General features: G+C 35.9%; 1 protein-coding gene across 1 annotated transcript; it reads left to right on the forward strand.

Annotated features, from left to right (window-relative positions):
* Positions 1-6,821: 6,821 nt before the first annotated feature.
* Positions 6,822-23,853, forward strand: LOC121426106 (reticulophagy regulator 3-like). The gene is made up of 8 exons (XM_041622267.1): positions 6,822-7,097; positions 14,824-14,930; positions 16,159-16,186; positions 16,937-17,063; positions 17,865-17,949; positions 18,875-19,009; positions 20,645-20,869; positions 21,538-23,853. The coding sequence occupies exons 1-8, from the start codon at positions 6,862-6,864 to the stop codon at positions 22,200-22,202; spliced, it is 1,608 nt and encodes a 535-aa protein (XP_041478201.1). The 5' UTR covers positions 6,822-6,861; the 3' UTR covers positions 22,203-23,853.
* The last annotated feature ends 1,081 nt before the right edge of the window (positions 23,854-24,934 follow it).

A 24,934-nucleotide genomic window follows, 5' to 3' on the forward strand; every position in this document is an offset into this window, starting at 1 on the left:
AAATGAGTTTAAATTCTATGAAGTAATCTCCATTGATATTTCGGTAAGTTGCTGGAAGAAAAATTGTGTGTCTGCACCCTTCAATAGAATCCAGGGGGGCACTTCCATTGACGAGTGGATACCATGCGCGACCATGGGGTCTCGAAAAGCACCCTAAACACGTATTTTCCATATTCTGAAAATGCACCCCTGTGAAACCCTACCCTTAACAATACTACTGACAAGTGTTCCCTGAAATGAACCCCTAAACAAGTACAGGAATATTTTATTGTTATGTCACGGGTCCTTCGGTAGTCGGTTTTCCCTTTACACATTTTGGTTAGGTAAGAGTGTACGACCCCTCCTTCCACACCTCGCGCAAATCGGACTCTAAACACGTAATGTTGGGGCAAAAAGGACATCCTTTATAAAACATTTTAATTTTGTTTTATCATCCCCGCAAATTAGACCCGAAACACGTAACTTTCCTTGCGAAATAAATAACCTTTTTTCATTATTTTTGTGTTTTTGACACCCTTATCACGTAACGTGCCCTATCTTAAAAAAGACATCCTTTTTATGAGTCTTTTTTTGGTCACGCTTGGTATCCACTTGTCGATGTAAGTGCCCCCCCCCCCCCCGGAATAGAATACATGCCTGTTATGGTTCTCCAATTGCAAGGTATGATGGGATTGAATTCTAGTACATTATGACTTGAGCAAAACATGTACACTCTCACGTCAAGCATTCTCCTTCCTTGTACAATACATTTTTTATCAAAAGTCTTAGATAAATACTATGATTATTTGCCAAGAAATAAGCGTACAAACAACCTGAAAATAGTGTGTTGAAGTGATCAAAACATCAAAAAAATTGTTCATTATTTCTGTGTTTCCATGGTTATATGTATGTTATGATCATTGTGTTATGAATTACAATACAAGAGCCATGAACTTGAGTTAATATCAGGAAACTTACACATTGTATGCTGTTTTACTTTTTTTCTGTTTTAAATGAAAAATTTCTACATCAACAAGCATAATCATACAGTCTCCAAATAAATCTATTTCAACAAAACGGGTGTCACAACTTTATTTTTAAATCCAAGAAAGCTTACCGGTACTCAAGTGGGATTCCTATGTCCCGTGAATATCATCAAGTGGATATAAAAAAATCAGCATTGGATACTGTACTTGCACATTTAAAGGGGAATGAAACCTTTGGAACAAATAGGCTTGTGTAGAAACAGAAAAATCAAAGAATAAGAATAAAGAAAGTTTGAGAAAAATCGGACAAATAATGAGAAAGTTATGAGCATTTCAATGTTGCAATCACTAATGCTATGGAGATCCTCCCATTGGCAATGCGACAAGGATGTGTGATGTCACTGATGAACAACTTTCCCTTTGGTGGACTATAAAATACCCTCAAAATGTCTCTTTTCGCTTTTTCTTATGATGATACAAACTCTTTATCCATGATGTATTCTTAAAAAATATGTATTACATGCCCTCATGTACAAAGAACACATGATCTATGGATAGATGTGATAAAAGAGGCAATTCAAGTGAAATATATACTAAAGTAATGGGGAGAGTTGTTCACAAGTGACATCACACATCTTTGTCGCATTGCCAATTTGCTATCTCCATAGCAATAGTGATCGCAATATTCAAATGCTCATAACTTTCTCATTATTCGTCCGATATTTCTCAAACTTTTGTTGATCTGTTTCTTTGATTTTTCTGTTTTCACACAAGCTATCTTGTTTCAATGGTTTCATTCTCCTTTAAGTAAATAGAATGACACACTAGATATTTGCAATAAATTTTTTACATGTGTATTGTGGGTTTTGGTTAGTAGAAATCATTTGTCGTTTCTCACAGCACCTTGTCTGTGATTTTCACTTGCAACTAATGAGAAGTATAAAGAATTTCAATTGTCACTGAATATCCTAGTTGGTTTTCACAAAGAGTTAAGTATGACTTAAAGTCATGCTTAGTGGTGACTCGCACATGATTATTTAGCATGCAATCTTATTGATTTTTACGCAGAAGTGCGCTTCCTCTTAAGCATGATATGACCAATGCAGTGATGCCTTTTATTTGGCATGCAACTGGACCATTAAGTGCAACTCTAAGTCATACATATTTCTTTGTGAAACACCCCCTGGACAGGATTTTTCATAAAAGGTTCCTAACTTAGTACACTATCTTGTTTTCATATTTTAGACAAAAAAGTCTTTGTAATTCTGCTCTATAGGTTTATGTCTGTATGTTATTTGCAACTGGTTGTATCCACAATAAGTGGAAATATTTTGAATGAAAACTCTCAGGTATCTATATTCGCAAAGGTAATATTGACTATATAGAAATTTAGAAATTGTTTGTAAATTATTCTTATTATGACTTGCAAAGTTATGGTCAGTAGTAATGGGGAAAATTTGATATAGAACTGATGAAAGAAATGTTTCTTGTGGTCTGACTTCCATTAAAAGAATCAAGTAGATGATCAATGATTTGGGTGTGACTTTTCTATGATATAATTTATTATTATTTGATTAAGACTGACTTGCTCACTTGCCTTAAAGGTCAAGTCCACCTCAGAAAAATGTTGATTTGAATCAATACAGCAAAATCAGATGAGCACAATGCTGAATATTTCTTTGAAATCGGATATAAAATAAGAAAGTTATGACTTTTCAAAGTTTCGCTTATTTTTGACAAAATAGTTATATGAACGAGCCAGTTACATCCAAATGAGAGAGTCGATGATGTCACTCACTATTTCTTTTGTTTTTTATTGTTTGAATTATACAATATTTCAATTTTTACGAATTTGACAATTAGGACCTCCTTGCCTGAAGCACAAAATGTTAAAATAATGGAATTTCACATGTTCAGGGAGGAATGAAACTTCATTTCACATGACAATGACGAGAAAATCAAAATATTTCATATAATGAAATATAAAAGAAATAGTGAGTGAGTGATGTCATCAGTTCCTCATTTGCATACCGACCGAGATGTGCATATAACTGTTTTGTGAAATGAAGCGAAATTTTAAAATGCCATAACTTTCTTACTTTACATCCGATTTTGATGAAATTTTCAGTGTTATGCTTGTTGAATTTTTCTCTTTTTATTCAAATCAAGTGTTTGTTGGGGTGGACTTGTCCTTTAAATAACAATAAGGCACCACCAACAGTCACTCGTAGACGCAACGCGATTTTTTATTTTTCATGCAACATGAAAAATTGATGTTTATTCCTTTATGTTAGGGAAGTGAATAAGTCTCCAAAGACATCAGTGTTTAAAATCATATCATTTGACATTAGTTTGTGAATTTCATTGTAGTCAACATCCAAATTGTTCATTTTCAAACTACTGAATCATATGCTATTATTACCATTTGTTATGAAATGATTTGGGTCATTATAGATGATATGCATGTACAGGCAAACCTGTCTAAGTTGAATCATTTGGAACCACAGAAATCTGTTCAATGTAGGCAAAATTCAACTTGGGATGTAAATAATTTATTTGCATTTTCAGGTGGATGTTTCATAAAGCTTTTTGTAAGTTACAAGCGATCGACCTAACGAGCGACCGGTGTCCCTTTTTTACAAACTAAACTAACACAGTTGTTTGTAAAGTTGCTTGTAACTAACGGCTATATGAAACAGTCATCTGACCACTAGGCAGCCTAACACAAATGCTACCGATTAATCACCAACCTTTGTGTTTAGGGGGCCCAGGTCTGAAAAATGTCCTGACTTTGAGACGATTATTTGATGTATCGAAGGTTGACTTTATGCAGAGTTCACTGTACTATTCTGCTTAATCATGAGAAGAAATGATATTGGTATTCAGTGAGAATGCGCCTTTGGTTATCATACCAAATGATTATGTTCATACGTTTTTTTTATTTCTTAACTTCAGGTGTTTAGAGGTTATTCGTTTATCAGTACTTTCTTTAATGACTTTTTTTCTCTCTCTCTCTTGGAATTACATTAATAAATCTTTTTCAGATAAATATATTAATTTGTGTACCTGGTGGTAGTGATTTTAAGAAGTATATATTTTCATCATATTTCACTGACATTTAATACTTTATCCTTCTTTGCTTAATATTTGCTGTGAGAGGGGAGAAAGAGAAAAAGGAAGGAAAGAAAGAAAGAAAGAGGTTGAGACAAAGGGGGAGGGCAAGAAGAGACAGGGGGATGAAAGCAGAGTGGGAGAGAGAGATGAGCAAGAGGATCAAGGATTGAGATTAGAGAGAGCATGAGAGGGGGAAAGAGAATAGAAGGAGAAGACTAGGTAGAAGAACAAAAAGGGAAGAAAAGCTACTGCATGGTGTACATAATCTATATGGGCATTACAATTGCAAATTAGCTACAACTAGCATTTCTTGCATTTGATCTGTTTGTTTCTAGCGACATTTATGCAACTAATCTCTTCTTGCATTCCATTGATAATTTGCTACAATTTCGCAGTTGGTTTCCAATATATTGCAACTCAACTTTCTTGAAATGCCCAATAAGTAAGTTCTTGCAGGACACCAACAATTTTTTTGTTTCAATTTAGGAATATGTTCCACTCTGTTCCCATGAGACTTCACAAAATTAAACAAGAACCTCAAAGTCAGAAACTTCTTTCCAAGTTCTCCAGACAGGGCCACCCAGTGGCGTACTAGTGGGTCAAGGTATGGGGGGGGGCACTATCAAAAATTTTCAGTCACCAAGTGAGTGCGCGGTGCGAGCTCAAGTTGCCAGGTATACTGACCTAAAAGAGACATTCTAAAGACAGTGCCATTAAACGGATATGTATCTCACTGACCAAATAATGCGAGCGCGAGCTGAACATTTTTGATATTCAGATCTAGAAAGGGACATTAAAGGCAAATTTTTGTTATCATCTTACATACCTGTCTCGCTAAACAAACAAAACGAGCACAAGCTGAATTTTTTTGTAGGTATATTGACCCCCGGTATTGACCCCAAACAAGGACATTTTAAGGACTATATTTTAGTAATCAAGAGTATACATATCTCACGATATTCATCTAATGCTAGTGTAAAAGCGCATGCTAATTTTGTTAGAATTATATCTAAACACAGGAAGCACTTGTAGTTATTGTAATCATGATTAACATACGCATCTCACTAATGGAATAATGCGAGCGCGAGCTGAAATTTAGGAAATTCAGACCCGAAGATGGGCATTCTAAGGCTTGTTTGTAGGAATTAATTCACTTAAGTCATACGTACTTCACTGACCAAATGGTGCGAGCTGAAATTTTTTTTATATTCAGATCAGAAAAAGGGATATTTTGAGGACCATTTTTTAAGGAATCCTTTCTTATATAAGAGAAAGTATGTCACCATAGTCATCTAATGCGATCATAATAATCATACGCATCTCATGTATGAAATATTGCGAGCACGAATTGCGAGCTGAAAATATATGAAATTCAAACCTGAAGAGGGGCATTCTAAGGCTTGTTTGTAGGAATTCACTAAGACCATACGTACTAATGATGCGAGGGCGATGTGCGAGCTGAAAATATTTGACATACAGATCAGAAAAAGGGACATTTAAGGACTGATTTTAGGAATTCATGAAGAGCTGACAAGCACGGACAGGAAGTGTTTTATATTAAGACCTTAAAACGGGGCGATCACTTTAAGTAGTCACGAAAAAGAAGCATATGTCACTTCATAAAACAAACCATAATAACTCGAAGTGCTAGGAAACATCCGGGGAAACGTATTTGGTGTTGACTTGATTTGACAACGTCACCGTGACGTCTCTCAAATACACTTGAAAACTATAGTATTCCGAAAAAATATTTGATCTATTATATCTAGTTAAACAGACAAATGCGAGGAATAATGAAGGCATAGGCCCTGTGAGCAAATTATGTTTCATAAAGTTAAACAAAAGTTTATTCATGTCATATACAGTAATATAACATAGTTATAATATAATATAAAATAATTTCTTCTTTCCCACTACTTTCCACTTAATTCCCTTCTCCCTCTTTTTCTCCTTTTCCCCGTATTTTTTTGGCCAGCCGATGGGGGGGTGGGGGGCACGTGCCCCCTCCATGCCTCCCCCGTAGTTACGCCACTGGGGCCACCCGAAACTATATATGCCTACCGTGCCGGCCATTGGCGGCGGAAGCAAAAAAATTTAGGAGGGGACAACCAAAAAATTTTTGACAAGCCAAAAAAAAAAGGTTCTCAACCCAAAAAATTTTTAGGGGGGACATAGGAAAATAAATTGACAAGCAAAAAAAAAAAAAAAAAAAAAAAAAAAAAAAAAAAAAAGGTCATCAACAACAAATTTAGGGGGGGGAACGTCCCCCCCTCCTCAAATTTAGGGGGGGGGACACGTCCCCCCCGTCCCCCCCCCCCGCTTCCGCCGCCTATGGACTGCCGGCCCCATTGTGTCCAGATAAATTTTCTCCAAATCTATCTGTTCTGATTATTTACAGATATATATCTTATCAGGCGGGAAAAAAATTCGGTCTACTTTTTACAAACATACTGCAGCAAATTAGGATTTTCGGGGACCTCTTTTTAACATTTCTGCATCCTGCTATGTCAGGAATTATGCTTACATAGAATTGTATTTTCCTCCATGAAGTAACTCCAAGCTGGTCATGAATGATACATGTTGCTATGTCAGGCAAGCTTCCATGAAATCTTATTTGCTTATCCAAATGAAAGAAAGGAAATGCCATTTTAACAAACTGTCTAGTCTTACATGGAATAGTGGAGCAAAATGCAAATCAGGGTCTGTGTCTGCAGACTAGTGTTGGTGGCCGAACTTTTCCCTGACGTCTGACGTCATATCATAACAAACGTTAAATGGCAAAATGGACGGGGATGAGAATTTCGCAAGAGCCGGGACTTCTTCTGGGGTCCCTTGTGCTCTTCCTGAAGATAAAATGAAGGAATTGGAGAGAGAATCTATAATAAGAGCCAGAGAGGAACGTCTTAAGAGCATTTTGAGCCCAGTAGAAGGTCTGGTGATGAATATTCAAAGTCTTTTGGTGTGGGAAAACAGGCAACCAAGCGCTGTTCTGTTCGTGTGTGTGAACATCGTGTTTTGGTGAGTAAACGTTACGTGCAGTGCCATGAGTGCAGTTGGTGAATTCGCTCATGTGCAACTACGGTACACATATCAAGGAATCGTGGGCGCTAATGCAGTTTTGCAGTTTGCACCCGCTGACTTCGAGAGAATTTCCTAACCAGTACCAAAATGGCATACTGCATAGGAAGACTCTCAATCAAATTTCAAGCAAGGACAAGTCGAAATAATGCCCGCCATTTTCTGAATATTGCGATTACTAGGCCCGTTTTGAAAGTCCATTTTTGATGCACGTGTACATGGCGTGTTTTTCGGTCGTGTACACGTTGTAAACACTGTGAGAGCGAGTTATGTTTTCATGTCGACACGGTCCGGCATCAACATGTCATAAAAAGGGGATTATATATAGCCTAACTTAAGTCACTGTTTTCAAGCTTACCTGAGAAGTTTGAAGTATCAATCTACAAAAATTGGTGCAAATAAAAAGTTTACTCAGCTTAGCAGCGCATTAAATTAATAAAGAACACAAAAGAAAATCAGTGCAGCCTGCAGGGCCCTAGCTAGCGCCGACGCTCGTTGGATGCGCATTTTGTATACTGTACCGTACATGCATGCACAGATCGCTGCAGAATTAAGTGTAACTGAAGTTATCGATTGATTTTCATTATTTTGTTGCCAATTTGAGGAGCGTTTGTTTGTAGGCTTGTAGCACATGTTTACAAGCGTATAACACGTAAGTTGTAGCAATGATCGCTGTCGCAATTGGTGATTCTCAAATTGGCTCCGAGTGTGATTGAGCAACGCTTTTTAGCTTTCGAGACCGGAGCAGACCCATTTCGTGGTAAAAAAACTTGAGGCTCCAGAATGAATGTGGATTAAATCAGCGATTTTGGAAGTGAACTCACTCTAGTTTAATTGAAATATATTGACACATTAGTGATTAAAACATGTGCAGTGTTTATTTATTTATTTATAAGTCTTTTTTTAGTAGGGTAGCTCCATCAGTAATTGATATACTGTTGTCCTTGGAGGCCCTTCAACAAAAATACAAACATAACAAACATGAGTATAAACAGTGTACAGTGTCTGAGAACTAAGATTTAATGTGAGGCTTTGAGCTTGTTCACTGACTTTGTAGTCCCAAGCAAGCTTTATGCAGATGCTACCAGGTACACGGTGATGGAATTTAGTACACGTGCACTGACTTGACCGTGCGTGTACTCGTGTACCCGAAACGGGCCTAGCGATTACTAATTTTTAGATCTCTAAGTCTAACGTTAGTCTGCCAGCTTGTGGCCAGGAGGCTTCCAGAGAGTAAAAATCATTTCCTAAGGTTACTCTCATACGAAGCCAGGTCTTCCTTTCTATATACATTTGTGTGTTACCACCAAAAAACCTGAAAATTTCGCCCCCCCAGCCCCCCCCCCCCCCCCCCCCGAGATTTCTTCTTTCTCTCTAAAAGATCTAGCCCTAATCATGTGCTTGGGACACAACTTCATTTCCAACATTTCTACGCTATGGATTTTATTTTTAGACAAGAATTCATCAAAAAGATGAGAAAATATCATGAAAAGAAGGAAGAGACTTGCCCGATGGCGATGTTTACGCCGCCATCTTTTTTTCTATTGTTCTTCATCCACGTTACGCGACGCAAGTGTCGGTATCGTGGGTGAAGAACAATAAAAAACAAGATGGCGGCGTAAACATCAGGCAAGTACCCATGTTTAGGGATTTTTCCCAAAGAGCGACCCATTCCAGCAACACATCCCTTTATGCCTTATTTTGTGAGTAATAATTATACTTGCTTATATACAGGGCTCCACACTAACCCATTTTTTCTACTGGTCCAACCTATTCATGTCGGACCAGTAGATACCCAGGTTTTCACATTTTTACTGGTCCGAACTTAAAATCTACTGGTCCCAAAAAATAAAGAAAACATTAAAAAAAAGGCGCAAGTTTATTTTTCTAGCCTTTCATTACCCCCCCAAATAAAATGAAGGAATGAAGGACAAAAAGAAAGCAAGACAGAAAGAAAGAAAGAAAGAAAGAGAGAAAGAAAGAAAGGAAGGAAAATAACGAATAAAAGAAAGGAAGGAAAGGAAGGAAGGAAAAGAAAAGAATAAAAGGAAGGAAGGAAGAAAAAAAGAAAAGGTAAAGAAAGGATAGATGTGAAGGAAGGAAAAAAGAAAGAACTAAAGAATGAAAGGAAGGAATAAAGGAACAAAAAATAAAGAAAGAAAAGAAAAAAAAGAAATGAAGGAAAGAAATGAAGCAAGCAATACAGAAAGAAAGAATAAATCCCGGAAGTAGTAAAGGAAAGAAAGAAGAAGCAATAAAAAAGAAAGGGTAAAGGAGAGATGGAAAGAAGGAAAAAAGAAAGAGAGGAAGGAAGGATTGAAAGAAGGAAGAAAGGAAAGGAAACATAATAAAAGGAAAGAAATAGATAAAGGAAGGAAGGGAAGGAAGGAATGAAGCAAGTAATATAAAAAAAAAAGAAATGGTAAAAGAATAGATGAAAGGAAGAAAAAAAGAAAGACGGAGAGACAAAGAAAGGAAGGAATGAAAGAGTAAAGGAGAAAAAGGAAGCAAGCAGTCAAAAAAAAAGAAAGGAAAGGTAAAAGGATAGATTCAACAAAGGGGAAAAGGAAAGAACAAGACAGATAGAAGAAAGGAAGGAATGAATGAAGGAGAGAGCAGAAAGAAGGAAGAAATAAAAAACAAGAAAGGGTAAATAAATGATGGATCATAGAAGGAAGAAAGTAACAAAGAATGAAAGAAAGAAAAGGGTAAAAAGAAGGAAGGAAAGGAAGAAGAGATGAATGTAGGATGGATAGACTCAAGAAAGAAAGAGAGAGAAAAATAAATCTAGAAAAATATTTCTTAGAAGGATAGAAAGAATGAAAGAACGAATGAAGAAAAAAAGGGAAAAGAAAAAAGACAGTAACAAAAAAGTGAAAGAGAGGGAAGAAACAAATAAAGATTAATAAAGAAAGAAGGAAAGAAAGATAGGAAGAAAACAGAGGAAGAAAGCTAAAACTATCATCATAAATAATTTATCAGTTTCTTTTTGGCACAATTAAAATAGCTATGAAAGAAAGTCAGAAACCAAGTGTATCAACACACACATAAATGCATTGATGTGGGGCAAATATGTATTCAGACGATATCACCCGAAACTCGATCTGTTTGAACAAACATAAGTGAAAATTTCTCCTTTTACTGCTTACAAATGACAGAGTTACTCCAATTTTTAGGAAATATGGACATTATAAGAGCCTTTCATGAGTATGAACCGTGAATTTTGACAGTTCTGTGAGAGATTTCTGCCAGAGGTTACATGTATATAGCCAAGCTTCGTTCGCGCAGCCAGTAGAGAATTTACCACATAGGTTGTGTGGCTGGCTACATGTACACTGTATCTACTCTAGTTATGTGCGATTCATTCTGTGTGTGAATGACAGAATTTATCGGAGGGAAATGGTTTGCTGTGAATTTGACTATTTCTGGATTGAAAAAGAGTTACATTAGTTTTTTACAACAATTTTTCATCATTTAAGCCTTTGCACAAAACTATTCAGTAATTTTTTTTAGATAAAAAAAGGTAGTTTGACAGCTAATTTTTGTTTACCTTTCATCAGTAGAGGGCATCATAAAGTACATGTAAATGCTGAAAATTGTACATTTTGTGCACTCATGGGAATGAAAAATTATAATTTCCAAGATTATGATGATGATTAAAATAATAAATGAAGAATACTAAAAAGTATTTTATTTGGAGTGTGTGTTGCATTGACTCAACAATTCAGTCAACACATACGGTGATTGCAGCAGACTGCAAGTGCCCCATGCAATCTCTATCGTTACTGCACCCTTTCCTCTCATCATTCCATTTCCCCAAGTTTCTCTTCTATTTCCCTTTATTTATTTATTTATTTTTTATGTGGTAATTCCTGAACAGTGAAGAGAGAAATCAAAATAACATGTCTACTTTTTTTTATCTCTCGCACACACATTTTCATCTTTTCCCCTTTTTTTCTCCTTTTCTTCATATTTGTTTGGTTCCCCTTGTCTTTCCAAAGGGGGGAGGGGGCTGCCCAATCCTGGTAAATACACCAGGTTTATTGAATTATGTAGGTCTGAGAAATAGACTACCTCTAATGTAAATCATGTGGAGTCACCATACCAGTGTCACAACTAAATTGTGATTCAAATTCCGATTAAGAGTTTCCTTATTGTCAAATCAGCAAACACTGGGATAATATTCAAAAGAAATAGCAAGTAAAAGTGACTTCGTTGACTAGCATGTCCATATCTGTGTTTTCACTGTTGTACCATTACTGACTTGTGTATATTCTGTTTATGAAAAATAAGCAGCTCAATTGTTCAAATACATGTACATGTATAAAATGTCATAACTTTCTTACAGTGTAAATATTTTACAATAGAAAATAAGAAGTATTTTCGATATTCTCATTGTAAATCTGAAGCAACAAAGTTATTTCCCCCTGACTTTGATTTTGATGGACTTGACCTTTAAGAAGTACGATCATATCCTGCCTATTTTGATATTGTTTACCTTTTGAGCTTGGTTTAAGGAGATCACATGTTTTGATGACTCATGTACATGAGCCTCCTGTATACAGATATATATGTACATGTACATGTAGGTGAGGTGATAAGAGAGCCTTGGTCTGATATTGATCATATCCCTCATACATGGACATGAGGGGCAGTATTATATTTGGGGCGAATCTTTACAATCGAGGGAAGCTGTAAATGTAAGGTTGTTTCATTTGAGTATACACGTATATGTACATAGATCTGCAAACTATACAGAGAGTACATGTACAGTAGAGTCACTGGTTTACAGTTGACAGACTACAATGGTTCGATTTAACGAGGGATATGTTGCATATCCCTGATTTAACAGTGAAGGTATTGTACATGTAAATTTATTAAAGGCCTGGTCACACCGCCCAAGCGTTGTTGGAACGGTCGTGGAGCGGAGAGAAATAAATCATCACCGCTCGCTACCGTTCACCATTTTCGATTTCGATTGTTTTTTTGTTATTTTTGTTTTCGATTTTTACCCCAATTTTGTGAGCGAAATTCGACCCTCTCTCACTATCGCTCCACGACCGCTCCAACAACGCTCGGGCGGTGTGACTAGGCCTTAAGGAAGAAAAAGTATTGTATGATGTAAAAAGAGATGATTTTCTGAATACTGATTGGAAATATTTTGAGCTGAATGACATTGTATCTTGCTGATATACAACTTAAAGGGGAAGTTCACCCTGACAAAAAGTTTATTGTAAAAATAGCAGAAAAAATAATAAAAAATATTGACGAAGGTTTGAGAAAAATTCATCAAATAATTAAAAAGTTATTAGAATTTCAATTATTTGATTTGTGACGTCATATGCGAGCAGCATTCCTACATAGCGAATGGTAAAAAATCAATGAAATGTCATTTTCTCAAAAAATTCAAAATGGTTTTCACTGTACCTTTTGTTTATCAATAGACAAATCATTTCACACCCGATCATGAATAGAAAACATAATTAAGTCATCAGGAACCATAAAAAAATTGAAATTCATGCATTTTATATTACATAACACATGGGGCAGCTGCTCGTTTATGACGTCACAAATCCAAAACTTTGAACTCTAATAACTTTCTTATTCTTTAACGGATTTTCCTCAAACCTTCACCAATAATTTTTACTATTTTTTCTGCTATTTTTACAACAAAGTTTTTATCAGGGTGAACTTCCCCTTTAAGTCAAAGATAATTAGAAAAGTTGAGACCAATTTCAAAATATCACCCTTGGGGCCCAGGCATTTCATAAAAAGTTGCAACTATTGTACCATGGTAACAGGACTAATCACAATAAAGCTTTCCATGATACTGTAGTCACTAGTCACAGTACTGTAATGGCAAAGTTATTTAGATGTAGCTCTTTATGGGACGGACCCCAGAACTTCAATATATCAATGTTTGTTTAGTAAAATTAGAATGCTGACTGTTGCAATTACATACTGTACAGATGTATGTGCATGAATGAAGATACACAGATTAAATTGCAATCTCTATTTTTGTAGCATAGTGTTTATGTTTTCCAAATGAGTGAGCAAGCTGTGATTACTATTACAGGTTTCGTGTGGGTGGGTTTTAGGTGTGTCTGGTGGTTTGTCTAGCCTTTATTTACAGACCCCAGTTATAAAGAATATTTTTTATCAATGGTATGATTCAATTCAACTCATAAAATCAAATGGAGTATTAAATTTATTCAAAATTAATAGTGTGTATTTTTTTCATAATCACAGTGTGTAGTATAAACAGGTAGTATTCTAATGTTCTATTTCTTTTGTATTTTTCTTGGTTCTCTGTATTTAGATGTAAATATTGTTTTGCAAAAGCTCTCTGAAAAGGCACTTTTAATTTTGTGATGTTGTCATGACATACTGTAGTAATGAATAATATAGGTCAGTATTATTAGCAAGGTCCACAGCTGTCTAATGATCAAGCCTTGATCATTAACACAGCTGTGTATGTGTCTTAATACGCCTGTTGAAATTCCTACTTCTCATGTTATTCAAGACACTGTGTACACGTGTATGTAGGATTAAATCAGGAGTCTCCTCTCAACTCCCTGATTAAATCATGGGTGTACTACTACACTGTACTCTGATATAAAGTTTGGAGAGCATTTTTCAGGCAAGCTCTCTGAATGTATATCTCTTTAGATTTTATTGAGTACGAGCAGAAATTCATTATATTTTTTTTTAATGACAGTACATGTAATTTTATCAATTTGTTATTTCAAAGACTATAGAAATTTTGTAACGGCACATGTATTTATGCCCCCCCCAAAAAAAAAAAAAGAAGAATTAAATGAGATAAATAAATCAATTGAATAACAAAAAATTTAAAAAGAAATAATTATGAAATTAGAATAATGAAAAATGAAAATAAATAAAACAAATAAAAAACTTAGAATTGGAGGCCAATCCTTTCTGATGTTTTTCATGTTATGAATAGAACGTATAATAATATGGATTACTGTCCAGAATTCACCAACATGTTTACCTGTAGGGTAGTTCTATTTGAATTTTCATTTTTAATTGAGTTATTGGAGGTAAAAACGGGTTCATTTCCAGTAAACGTGTACCCTAAGAACTTTATAAATACTGTATGGCACTGTCAACAGAAAGAGGGCCTTTTCACACGTGAATCATTGGAATGATGGTTGCTATTTGTCTTTAGAATCATCGGACCTTTCACATGCTCACTCGAAAATTTATTTGAATTTGAATTCCCATGTGAAGGCGGTATGTGTCCTGGTGACTTTAATATCAATCAAAGCTCCGCCTCCCCCCCCCCCAAAAAAAAAAGATGTTTTGGAGGTCAAGCCTTTCACATGCAAAATTCGTACCATAATTTGAGTGAAACTTAACTGGAATTCATCTCCTGAGTAGAATTTGAATTTATGTTTGTGATTCTAATCATGTTCTAATTTGGTGTCACATGTTAAAAATTTGTCATTTGCCTTATTTTTCACTGGAATCATCATTCAAATATTTCTTTGAACACTGTGAAAGGCAGAGAAACACTCTTTGCACTTGATTGGATTATGATGGTGATCAAATGGAAAATAAAGGAAATAAAGGAACAATGTCTAAAATATAAAGAAGGTAGATGTTGGTCTAGCTTTAACCATTTTTTTTTTTGTTTTAATTGCAGGCTTGCTGTAACTACTAATCAGCGGGTTGTCTTCATATCCGCAATGATATGCTTCATTGTGATGTGTGTTGAGACCTTCCGCTTTAGGGTGTGGCCTGACATGCAAGGTAACATAAAACTTGTGGTAGGATACCATATATTCTAAGAGTTAGCACCAATATTGTATGAATCAATTGTATGAAAACATACAATTGCTGTCTGTTGACTGAACTAAAACTCTGTAATTTGATAAGAATTTGATTATATTCATAATTTTGATTGATATTTGTTTCATTTATTGAGTGCAATATTGGCCTGAAAATAAATCTGGTATTCCATGATATGAAGAAATCCAATATTATATATATGAATTTGCAAAAATGAAATAATTGATTGAGCAGTCATGTCACTTTCTCACAATCATTTAATATGGCCTTACTTCATTGATCATAGAAATGCAACTTAAAGGTATTCTTTAACTTTGTGAGCAGCCGATTTAAAAAATTCTCAAACCAAGATGAAACATGTATACATGTGCATGTATTAGAACTAATAAACCCTGAAAACAACCATTATTGAGAATGAAAAGCTAAAACTACAAGGCAAACCCCGATTTTTGTAAATAGGCGTCTTATAGACACCTAAATAGTACACATAAGTGTATGGGATGAAATTAAGATGGTGTTTCCTGTCACTTTATATTTCAATTTTTGAAGCACTGAATAACGATTTTCGAACGCAATTTTTTCTGGGCTTCCTTTTTGAAACATATCACAGACACAGGTGACAAGTGTGACCTTCTAGCTCAGATTTTTTAAAAGTCAAACCAATGTTAACCAATCACTTTAATCGTACATGTAGCTCTTTATAATGTCAAATAGCATCATTGCTTTTCATCCCATTGCTTATTACGGTTGTTATATATTTTGCACATTTGCGAGTGTAAATTTTACCTTACAATATGGTATCATATTTAACAACGATTTCTTGTACAGTAGCCTAGAGGAAAAAAAAACTTGTTTATAATATAACGACTATTAAACAAAGAATTGATTTTTGCTGTAAAAGATTCTGGAATATCACCTACTGTGAAAGTTACCGTAGATGCTTTGCTCACACAGGCAATACACACACAGGATCTTTCAGTTGTATGCATGCAAGGGTATTTGAAAAGGGTTTCTTTGCACTGGAAATTTTCAAACTGATACTCTTCCTGCAGGTACAATGAAGAGTATTCGAAGGCTCACAATAGCTCTCTTTTGACTGTTTTGTAAAAGTCTTTGTACTCTGATTACCATTTGTTTATATTTATAGTCTTGATTGATATTTGTTTATACTTTCATTTTGAATTCACAGTCAACCCAAAGGATCCAAATGAAGAAGAGTGAGTATTCTTGAACCCATTGATATACATGTACAGGACAGTTTTTATTGTTATGTGATATATTCAATAATATATCAATACATAATCAATACTTAATCAATACTTCTACAGGAAGTATAACAGGAAATCATATGTTTACCAATTAACTCCAACTTTCTGAAGAAAGTATTACTCATTCTTCTTCCAGTTAAACTTCTGATGCACACACATTTTATGGGTTTCTTATTCACTACATTTCATGTTCTCCCTAAAAGGTCAACTCCCCAATTCAGAGTAAAGTTATGAGTACAGATTGTTTTTGTCTCATTTTAAGTCTAGTTGAAAGTTAAAGAGCAATAGATCCAACTACAACATAACATTATAATGCAGAGTCTAATCTAGTGACCACCACTGCCATCACCTCCTCCTAATCATAATGATACAAATTGTAATAATCAATGTTAAACATTGAAATTATACATGAAGAGAATCAGAGCCAATACCAATCAGCAGCCTTGCATAGCACCACTTCAAGTCCTCAATCACTAAACAAGTACTTTTACTCTCAAAACATTTTAGTTTCTTTATACGAATAAAATGCTAGTCCAATTCATTAACTGTAATATTTAAATTGCAAAAATTATATTTTTAGACAGGTATCACATTCAACAAGAGACCCCACACACAGTGTTGATATTCGCTACTCATGTACATGTATATCCACCAACAATTTTAATTTTTATCTTTATATTATTGTTATTTTTTGTTCAGTTGGACACCTCTACATGTGCGCCTGCTGAGCGTACCAGAGCTGTGTGATCATGTTGCCCACGCATGGCAAGTCGCAGATGAGTGGTACAATGCATACTGGGAACTCAGACGACATGAACCCGCCAAAGTGAGTCCTTTCAAATAAGTATTTCATTCATTTTACACATGGGCCCGTATTCTGAAGTCAGGTATAATTCAAACTCGGGTTTAAAGTTGTAGTTAAGTATGGATAGCCGATTTTGACATAATTCACTAACAGTAGAGTTATGATATTTCATCTCATTTGACTCTCAAATCATTCCCTATTGTCTAGGAAGTATGAATAAGATAATTGTCTTCACCATGAAGGATCAGGAAAGAGCACAGTAAATATAAGAAACATACAATGTAATAAAAATGTCGACACCTTTGGCTTCCCATAATTTTAGCACGGAGTTAGACCATGGTCTAAGTCAAACATGACATCAGAATGCGGGCCATGGAGTACAGAACGGGGAGGGGGGGCTTCAGCTTCCCCACTCTTTATTTCATTACATGTAAAATGTTAACAAAAACATATTAAATTACCATCTGATTTTGATTTTTTTTTTGCATGGTCATTCCCCCCCCCCCCTCTTTCAAAGCCTGCAACCTCTGACACACACTTGAATATTTAGTGAAATTATAGATATCCCCCCCCCCCTCCCAAGAATGCATTGGTAAATTTCCATCATGATTTATTCACTATGATCATGAAATATTTATTTTATATATTATAATCTATGTTTCATTGAGAAAGTGTGGGCTTCTTATTTTCTGCTATAACATCTGTCTATGTTTATCCCTCCCCTCTATCTCATCACCCTTCTCTTTTCTGCCCCTTTTTATTTTTCTCTCCCTTTTTCCATCTCTCTCATCTCTCCTGCTTTCTCTCCATCTCTCCCTCCAGTTCTGTACGTTCACCTGTCTGGTGTGTTTGACCATGGCTACTATTGGCTACTACATACCTGGAGTCCTCATCTCGTACATAATATGTAAGTATCAGGTGATTGTATCAGGTGACTGTATCAGGCGATCATATCATGTGACCTAGATGCCATCACAGAGCTTTCATCATGATATCAAGTTGAATTTTTAAGGATCTATGTCAGAATATTACCAATATAAAGTTTGTTACTTGGAAAGTAGTTGTCTCATAAAGTCTTGTTCACTCTATTTCTATAGAAATATGATGATTTACAACTCTTTTTTTTTCTATTTAATTTGAAGGATAAGAAGAAAAGTTTGCTTCTGAATCTAATTCTCCAAAGTTCTGTCCAATGTAACTGTATTCTGATCAATACATATTCATCAATTGCTGTATAGTGCACTTTATGAAACTTTTGTACATACATGTACATGATGATATGGCAAGTTTCAGTCATCGAGAGGATTTCTTTCCTATATAGAGTTTTCAGTTGTAGGCCTATCTCTGTATAGAATAATTGCTATTCATCTGATTTCAGTAGAAGGAATGAAGACCTTTGAAGAGGTTTCAACCATTTTTTTTTCTTTTCTACTAAATAATTTTCTCTGGAATAGTATGCATTAAAGCCTACATGTATGTGCATTTTGAAATCTAGTATTGGATCACAGAAGATCCTCCCATGTATTGAGAACATACCATCACTGATAACATATCACCGACATGTACCTCGATCATTGCTTAGGAACACAGCTGGGAGATCAATCAATCTATAAATAAATCTTGCTATCCATGAAATTAAGCCTTCACAGAGATAGCTCATATATTGCTAGTCTTGTTTTGAAGTTTCTAACATGTCTGAATTGTGCATAATATTCACAATGTCAGAATGAAGTATGCAACATAGTTCAGATCTAGCTATGTCAGAAACATAAATTTTGACTGTGTGCAGTCAAGAATCCATCTAATTTTATTTAAATTCTTTCCTATCTTAGTGATATGTCTGCTATTATGGCCTGCCTATCTATACCATGATGTGTCGGGTAAACTCTACACCAAACTTCAGCCTTTCTTGAACCAGTTTGAACAGAGCATGGAGAGTTTAGAACGTAAAGAGAAACGTCAGAGACGTAAGTATTGTTCAAATTGAACATGATGAGTAATGTTGAAGAAGGAAATGTTTTGCTATTTTTTTTAGTAGGAACCGGGCCCTTTTGAATGTAACTAGCAGCCATATGTAAATTTGTATAATTGATTGTAAATATTAGGCATGTCTTTTTATGTTACATCGATGTGTCCTAGAACCATTCACAAATAAACCACACTGCTGGTAGTGAGTGACAAGGTAGACAGTGCTAGAATGAAGTTATAGCAATCTTTAAGATTGCAGGGGAGGGGGCTTCCTGTACCCTACTGCATGGGGGGGGGGCTATTCCTGTACCCCTACTGCCGGGGGGGGGGGGCTATTCCCATACCCCTACTGCCTATTTCATAAGAATCTTCTCTATGAGAGTGGAAGGGATGGGGGGGGTCCTGTACACTTACTGCCTATTATCTGTCTATGAGAGTGTAAGAGATAAGGGTGGGGGGTCCTATATCCCAACTGCCTATTTTCTATCTATGAGAGTGTAAGAGGTAAGGGTGGAGGGGGTCCTATATCCCAACTGCCTATTGGTTGTCTATTAGAGTGTAAAGGTGGGGCCTTCCTATACCCATTCTGCCTATTATCTTTGTATTAGAGTGGAATTAAGGGGACGGGTGCTTAATCCCATATCCATACTGAGAGTGCAAGGAAGGAATAAGGGGGGGGGGTGGGGCTTCCCATACCCTTACTGCCTATTATCTGTCTATGAGAGCAAGAGGGATTGGGTGTGTTTCCCCTACCGCTACAGCCTGTTGTCTGCATATGAGAGTGCAAGGGAAGGAATAAAGGTTTTGGTTTGCCTTACCTAAATCATGGTGCTGTAGGAAATGGTTACGGTATGCATAATAAGCACTAATGTGTGCAACAGTTGTTTGGTGTCTATCTGAGAATTATCTCCTTTCCATGTCCATCCTGTTTGGGTATTTATTTGGGTTTACATGTGTTTTGATATCAGATTAGATCTGGGTATTGATAAATAGTTTTGATTTTACAGAACTGAAAGTAATTCCATTGTACATGTATAAGTCCCAAAATGCAATTCAGAATAGCAGTTTGTTTCTGGATACCAAATGATGCGAATCTTTCACGTTTATGTGTATGTTGTACTATTACATGGTGATATGGATATTAATCAAATGATTGGCTGAAATCTATTACGTGACAATTCATTTATTTCAGCTAACATGAAAAAGTGATTACTGGTACTCATGACCATGTAACTTCTGAAGGTTTCCATGGCGAAGAATAGTGTAGTAGGTTTCACGCTACACCAGGTATCCTTGTTGGGAAAGTGTTGGTCTTGAAAAGGACCACCCAAACTCGACATTTCGACAAGTGTGTTCTGGTCGTGTCCATTCTCCTGAAGACGACAAGAACACGCTTGTCAAAACATTGAGTTTGGGTGGTTCTTTTCAGGACCAACACTAGCCCAAGACAGATACATGGTGTATCGTGAAACCTACTACACTACTCATGAACAGTTTGGCTGGTCATTGCTCGGAGATCAGCATGGTTTATCTAACATAAGAATGCAAATCACTATCTAAAAACACTATGTAATAAAAACATATGATACACATCATTATTCTTGGGCATCCTTTTTCTCTTTCTCTGCTGCTAGGTCTTAAGAGAACCACTCGCAATGCAGACGGGGGTGAAGAAACAAGCTCGGATAGTGAACTGAATGAATTCTGTCCTACACCCGGTCCTGCTGTGGATGCAGCGTTATCCCATGCAGCTCGTGTGTTTGGAAGCACCCCTTCGTCAAGCCGTCTGGGAACCCCTACTTATGGGTTGATTGGAGATCTTATACCAAGAGGGGCATCAATAGAATTCACTGATGATGGTATGCTCTTTATAATGATGATGATGATCATTATGATTATGATAGTAATATTAATAATGATAATAAAAATAATCATAATAATGACAATGATTATGATAGTAATAATGATAATTATCAATAGTGATGATATTAGTAATGATAGACATTTACAGAACACCATCTACCTATCTATAATCTATTCTAAGGAACACTAATTGATATTACCCAGCTTAAGTTCAATATGCTGTTTCCAGCGCTGTGCTTTCAAGGAATTGATCCTGCCCGGTTCCCATGAAAATAACGCATAGGAACTACCATTGAAATAGTTTTGAAAGGAAACAAGTGTTAGTGATCATTCTAAAGCCAAATAAATGATGTGTATTATCTGTTTTATAATATAGTGATGGGGGAGTGTTATTTGATAACCATCATCATTTTATAACATGACTGGTCAGTAGAACCGATCATTAGTAATAAGCAAACTTGATTGTGAGGGTCATGTGATAGAATTCAGCCAAACGTTGGATTAGGATCCATATCACCATTTTATGAAATTATTTTTGATAAAGGAATGGTATCCTTAATATGTGCCATTCATGAATTCTTGAAAATGGGTTTGGATTGAATTATAATTGTTATTACAGTAGATACAATCTCAATTAAATTGGTTCTTTATCTGAATCTTTCAGAGCTGAACACGGACAACGAATCAAGTAACATCTTACGTGGTTTGACCGAGATGCCTTCATATCAGGACCGGGCTTTGGATCCCAGCGGAGATGAACTAGACTCACGGTCAACTGGTAATCTTCTAGATGGTAAGACCGATGATCCTACAAGATTGCGACCTCCATCAGATCTGTTTGGTATGTCCACCGATGATGACTTTGGTGACCATGAATTAGACACTCCAGAGTCGCCTCTGGATGACCTTCTGCAGCCTCGTCTACAGGAAAGGAAATCCCGCAGCTCTGATCTAGCAGCTGAAAGTAGCACCCAGTCCTTGCCTCCTGCCGCTGCTCAACTCCTCTCACAAACCGTCGCAGCTGTTATGTCTGAAGCCGTTACCTCATTAGCCGGGCTTGGCGATCCCACCGCTGCCACTGTCGAGAAACAATCCGTGAAGCATCCAACGTTGCCTGTGAAATCTGTTCAGTTGTCAGGTCCTACAGACTCTGATGCAATACCAAGTGGTCTTACCCCGTCTCCACAGTCAGATGAAGAGCTTGCCGAGTTTGAAATGCTTGATAGTTCAGAGTTAGATGAAGAGAGATCGCCTTCTACCGAGAACAGTCCCGGAGCCATCAATGCTGGCATTACTTATCTGTCTTCCTTATTCTCCAGGAGAAAATAGAAATCAGTTTAGATCTTGGAAGCAGTCTAGAGGATTGATAGACCATGTAGGATACCATGCAATGTTTCTAGTTAAGCAAAAATTTTGATGTATCCTATTAAACTCAAGATGCATCAATTATTTTGAATTAACCCTACCCCTTATATGCAAAAGTTGTCCAATAACTTTTGATATTGTAAAATTGGACGGGTCAAATTTAAAACTGTGGCAGGGTATTTTGAGCCACGCATGCTGCATTCACTGTTATCCATCAGGCGGAATGGGATTCTCTAATACCAAGTGCTTTGTCTGTTCCAATATGGCAAGTTCATCTGCACTTTTATTCATTCATCAGAGGATTCTCCCCAGTGACTTATAGCTGTGCAATGCTACATTACTGGAGAGGTATAACGGAATGAGTTTTCAAAACAATATCACAATGAATGCTTGGTAATCTTACAAAGAGTTGCAATCAATCTCAAATTGCCATTGATCTCAGACGTGTAATTCATAGATGTATTGTAGATTAATCACAATTTAAGTTTTATTTAAAAAATTTCAAATCTTTTTAAGAAAGGACCTAGGTAGCGTGATTGTCAAAGGTGGTTGTATGTCCCTGGCTATTCATTCAGCTATTGTGGATGTTTTTGTAGGATTAGAATCTCTACGATGTTGATCAGATTCTCTCAAACTGAACAAATCACAATATGAAGTAGATATTAGAATGAAATTTAAAAAAAACTAACCAGTGGCCTGTTGCAGAAACAGTTGCATTAAAACGCAGATCAAATTATTAACCGCAAGTTTAGAATACACGCTTTTGAGTGGTTGAAATCAAGTTGCGTTTCTTGCAACTCTTTCTGCGACAGACCACAGACTATATTATTACATTGTTTGGTGCAATTTAAAGGTGACTTGATATTATGTTTTTCATCATTCATACACCTGACACGAGTACACATTATTCCAAGTAATTGATGCAAATTTACAACAGATCAGATATTTTAATAAATTTTGTCTCTTTAGGTGAGCTTTTTACAGATTTTTAAAATCTCAGTTACATTAATCATGAATGTCTAGAAAACTATATTGATTGATGTTTTTTACATTGAGGGAAATAATGTCTCATTAATTAGAAGATGAACATAGTGAATCTAAGCCCCCCCCCCTCAGATTCTCAATGAATTTTTCAAGCATTATATATAATCGTGATAGATAATGCCATCAATCTCTTCATTACCAGTGGCAGCATGGGAAATACAAGGGTGGCAGGCAAATTTGCTACATGACAGCCCAAATTGCCCTTAAAATTCCCAGGATGGCATGCTTTGGGGCGACCATCTTGTCTAAAGTCACCCCACGATCTGCTACAAGCTGTACTTAATATTCAGAAAATGAATATTTTGAAAGATGGCAGAATTATATTTGCATTTACTGTATAATTGCTCATTGCCCCTCAAAAAAAGCCATTGGGGATTTTTCCTAATTGCAAAAGAGAGACGGATTCTGCTATTGGTAAATCCATTGAAAATACAAGTCAATTCACAATGGACAGCTGAGATGTTTTTGTCGAAAGTAGTTAATGAGCATTTCATGAAAGTTGTCAGCACTGACAAGTTGTCTTTCTGCGACAGTTACCATAGTAACAGTCAGAGGCCAGTGCCTTTCAGCCAATCAAAACCAAGGATTCCACTGAAATTGTCAGCATTGACAATTTAGTCGGTGCTGACAACTTTCATGAAACACCCACCTGGACAGGAGGTCATTCAGACAGGATGAAAAATTACAAATATGTCGTTTGCCCAAAGTCCAGAATGACACTGCTGCTTTGATTCACCAATTTTCGACAAAGACTGCTGTGTCACGAAGGTTTTTTGACAATAGATTTTCTGCTTCCCAGGAGGTGTCTGAGTAGTGAATGCGAAGAAACTCTAAAATGAAAGAAAAAGCCCCAAAGTACAGCAGTTCCCCCATTGTGGAAAAAAAAGCCCCTAAAAAATGAAAATTATTTCCTAACGACCATGAGCAGTGGTGATCTTGGGAAAGAGATCAGGAAACATAAAATGAATCCACTCTAAGCTTAGTTTTTAGATTGTTGAATTCCCATTTTAGCACAGAATTTTACGGTAGTTAAAGTAACAGACCTCAAAGTACGGGCCTATAAATATTTCAAAGCTTTGCTGCATCATGTCTTAAGCCTTTACCCTACTTTTTTGTTTTGTTATCAAGTTATAAATGTCACATGATTTTAGATATCTTATTTTTATGAATAATAACATTTTATAGTTGAATATTAATAAGAGGGGATTACATGTCATGTAGGATTGATATACAATATTATTGTAATATAATACATGTAGATAATGTGAAACTCATATTTATATCTTACTGGTTCATGTATGTTATGAAGTATGATTTGAGTTATATACCATGTAGAAAATGCTGCATTTTATTTTTCAAAACATTGAGTGCTGATTTTAATTGAAAATATTGAGGGAGTAGAATTCATATGTTTAAAGTATATATGTTAAATTTGACTTTTGTCTGAATTATATCAAACGACAGGAATTTGTCCATGTGGTTGGGAAGACTGTGAAAAAAGGGTCAAGTTGTCTTTCCAATAGTTCTTTTTTCTCAAACTATCTGGTCTTAAGGTCTTTATCTTCAACAAATTTATAAAATTATACAATGATAAAGAGAATGAAATTAATCATGGATGGATAAGAAAGAAAAAACAATATGTAAGGTGAAAA

This window comes from Lytechinus variegatus, chromosome 13 (assembly GCF_018143015.1).
Source record: "Lytechinus variegatus isolate NC3 chromosome 13, Lvar_3.0, whole genome shotgun sequence".
NCBI classification, from domain to species: Eukaryota; Metazoa; Echinodermata; class Echinoidea; order Temnopleuroida; family Toxopneustidae; genus Lytechinus; species Lytechinus variegatus.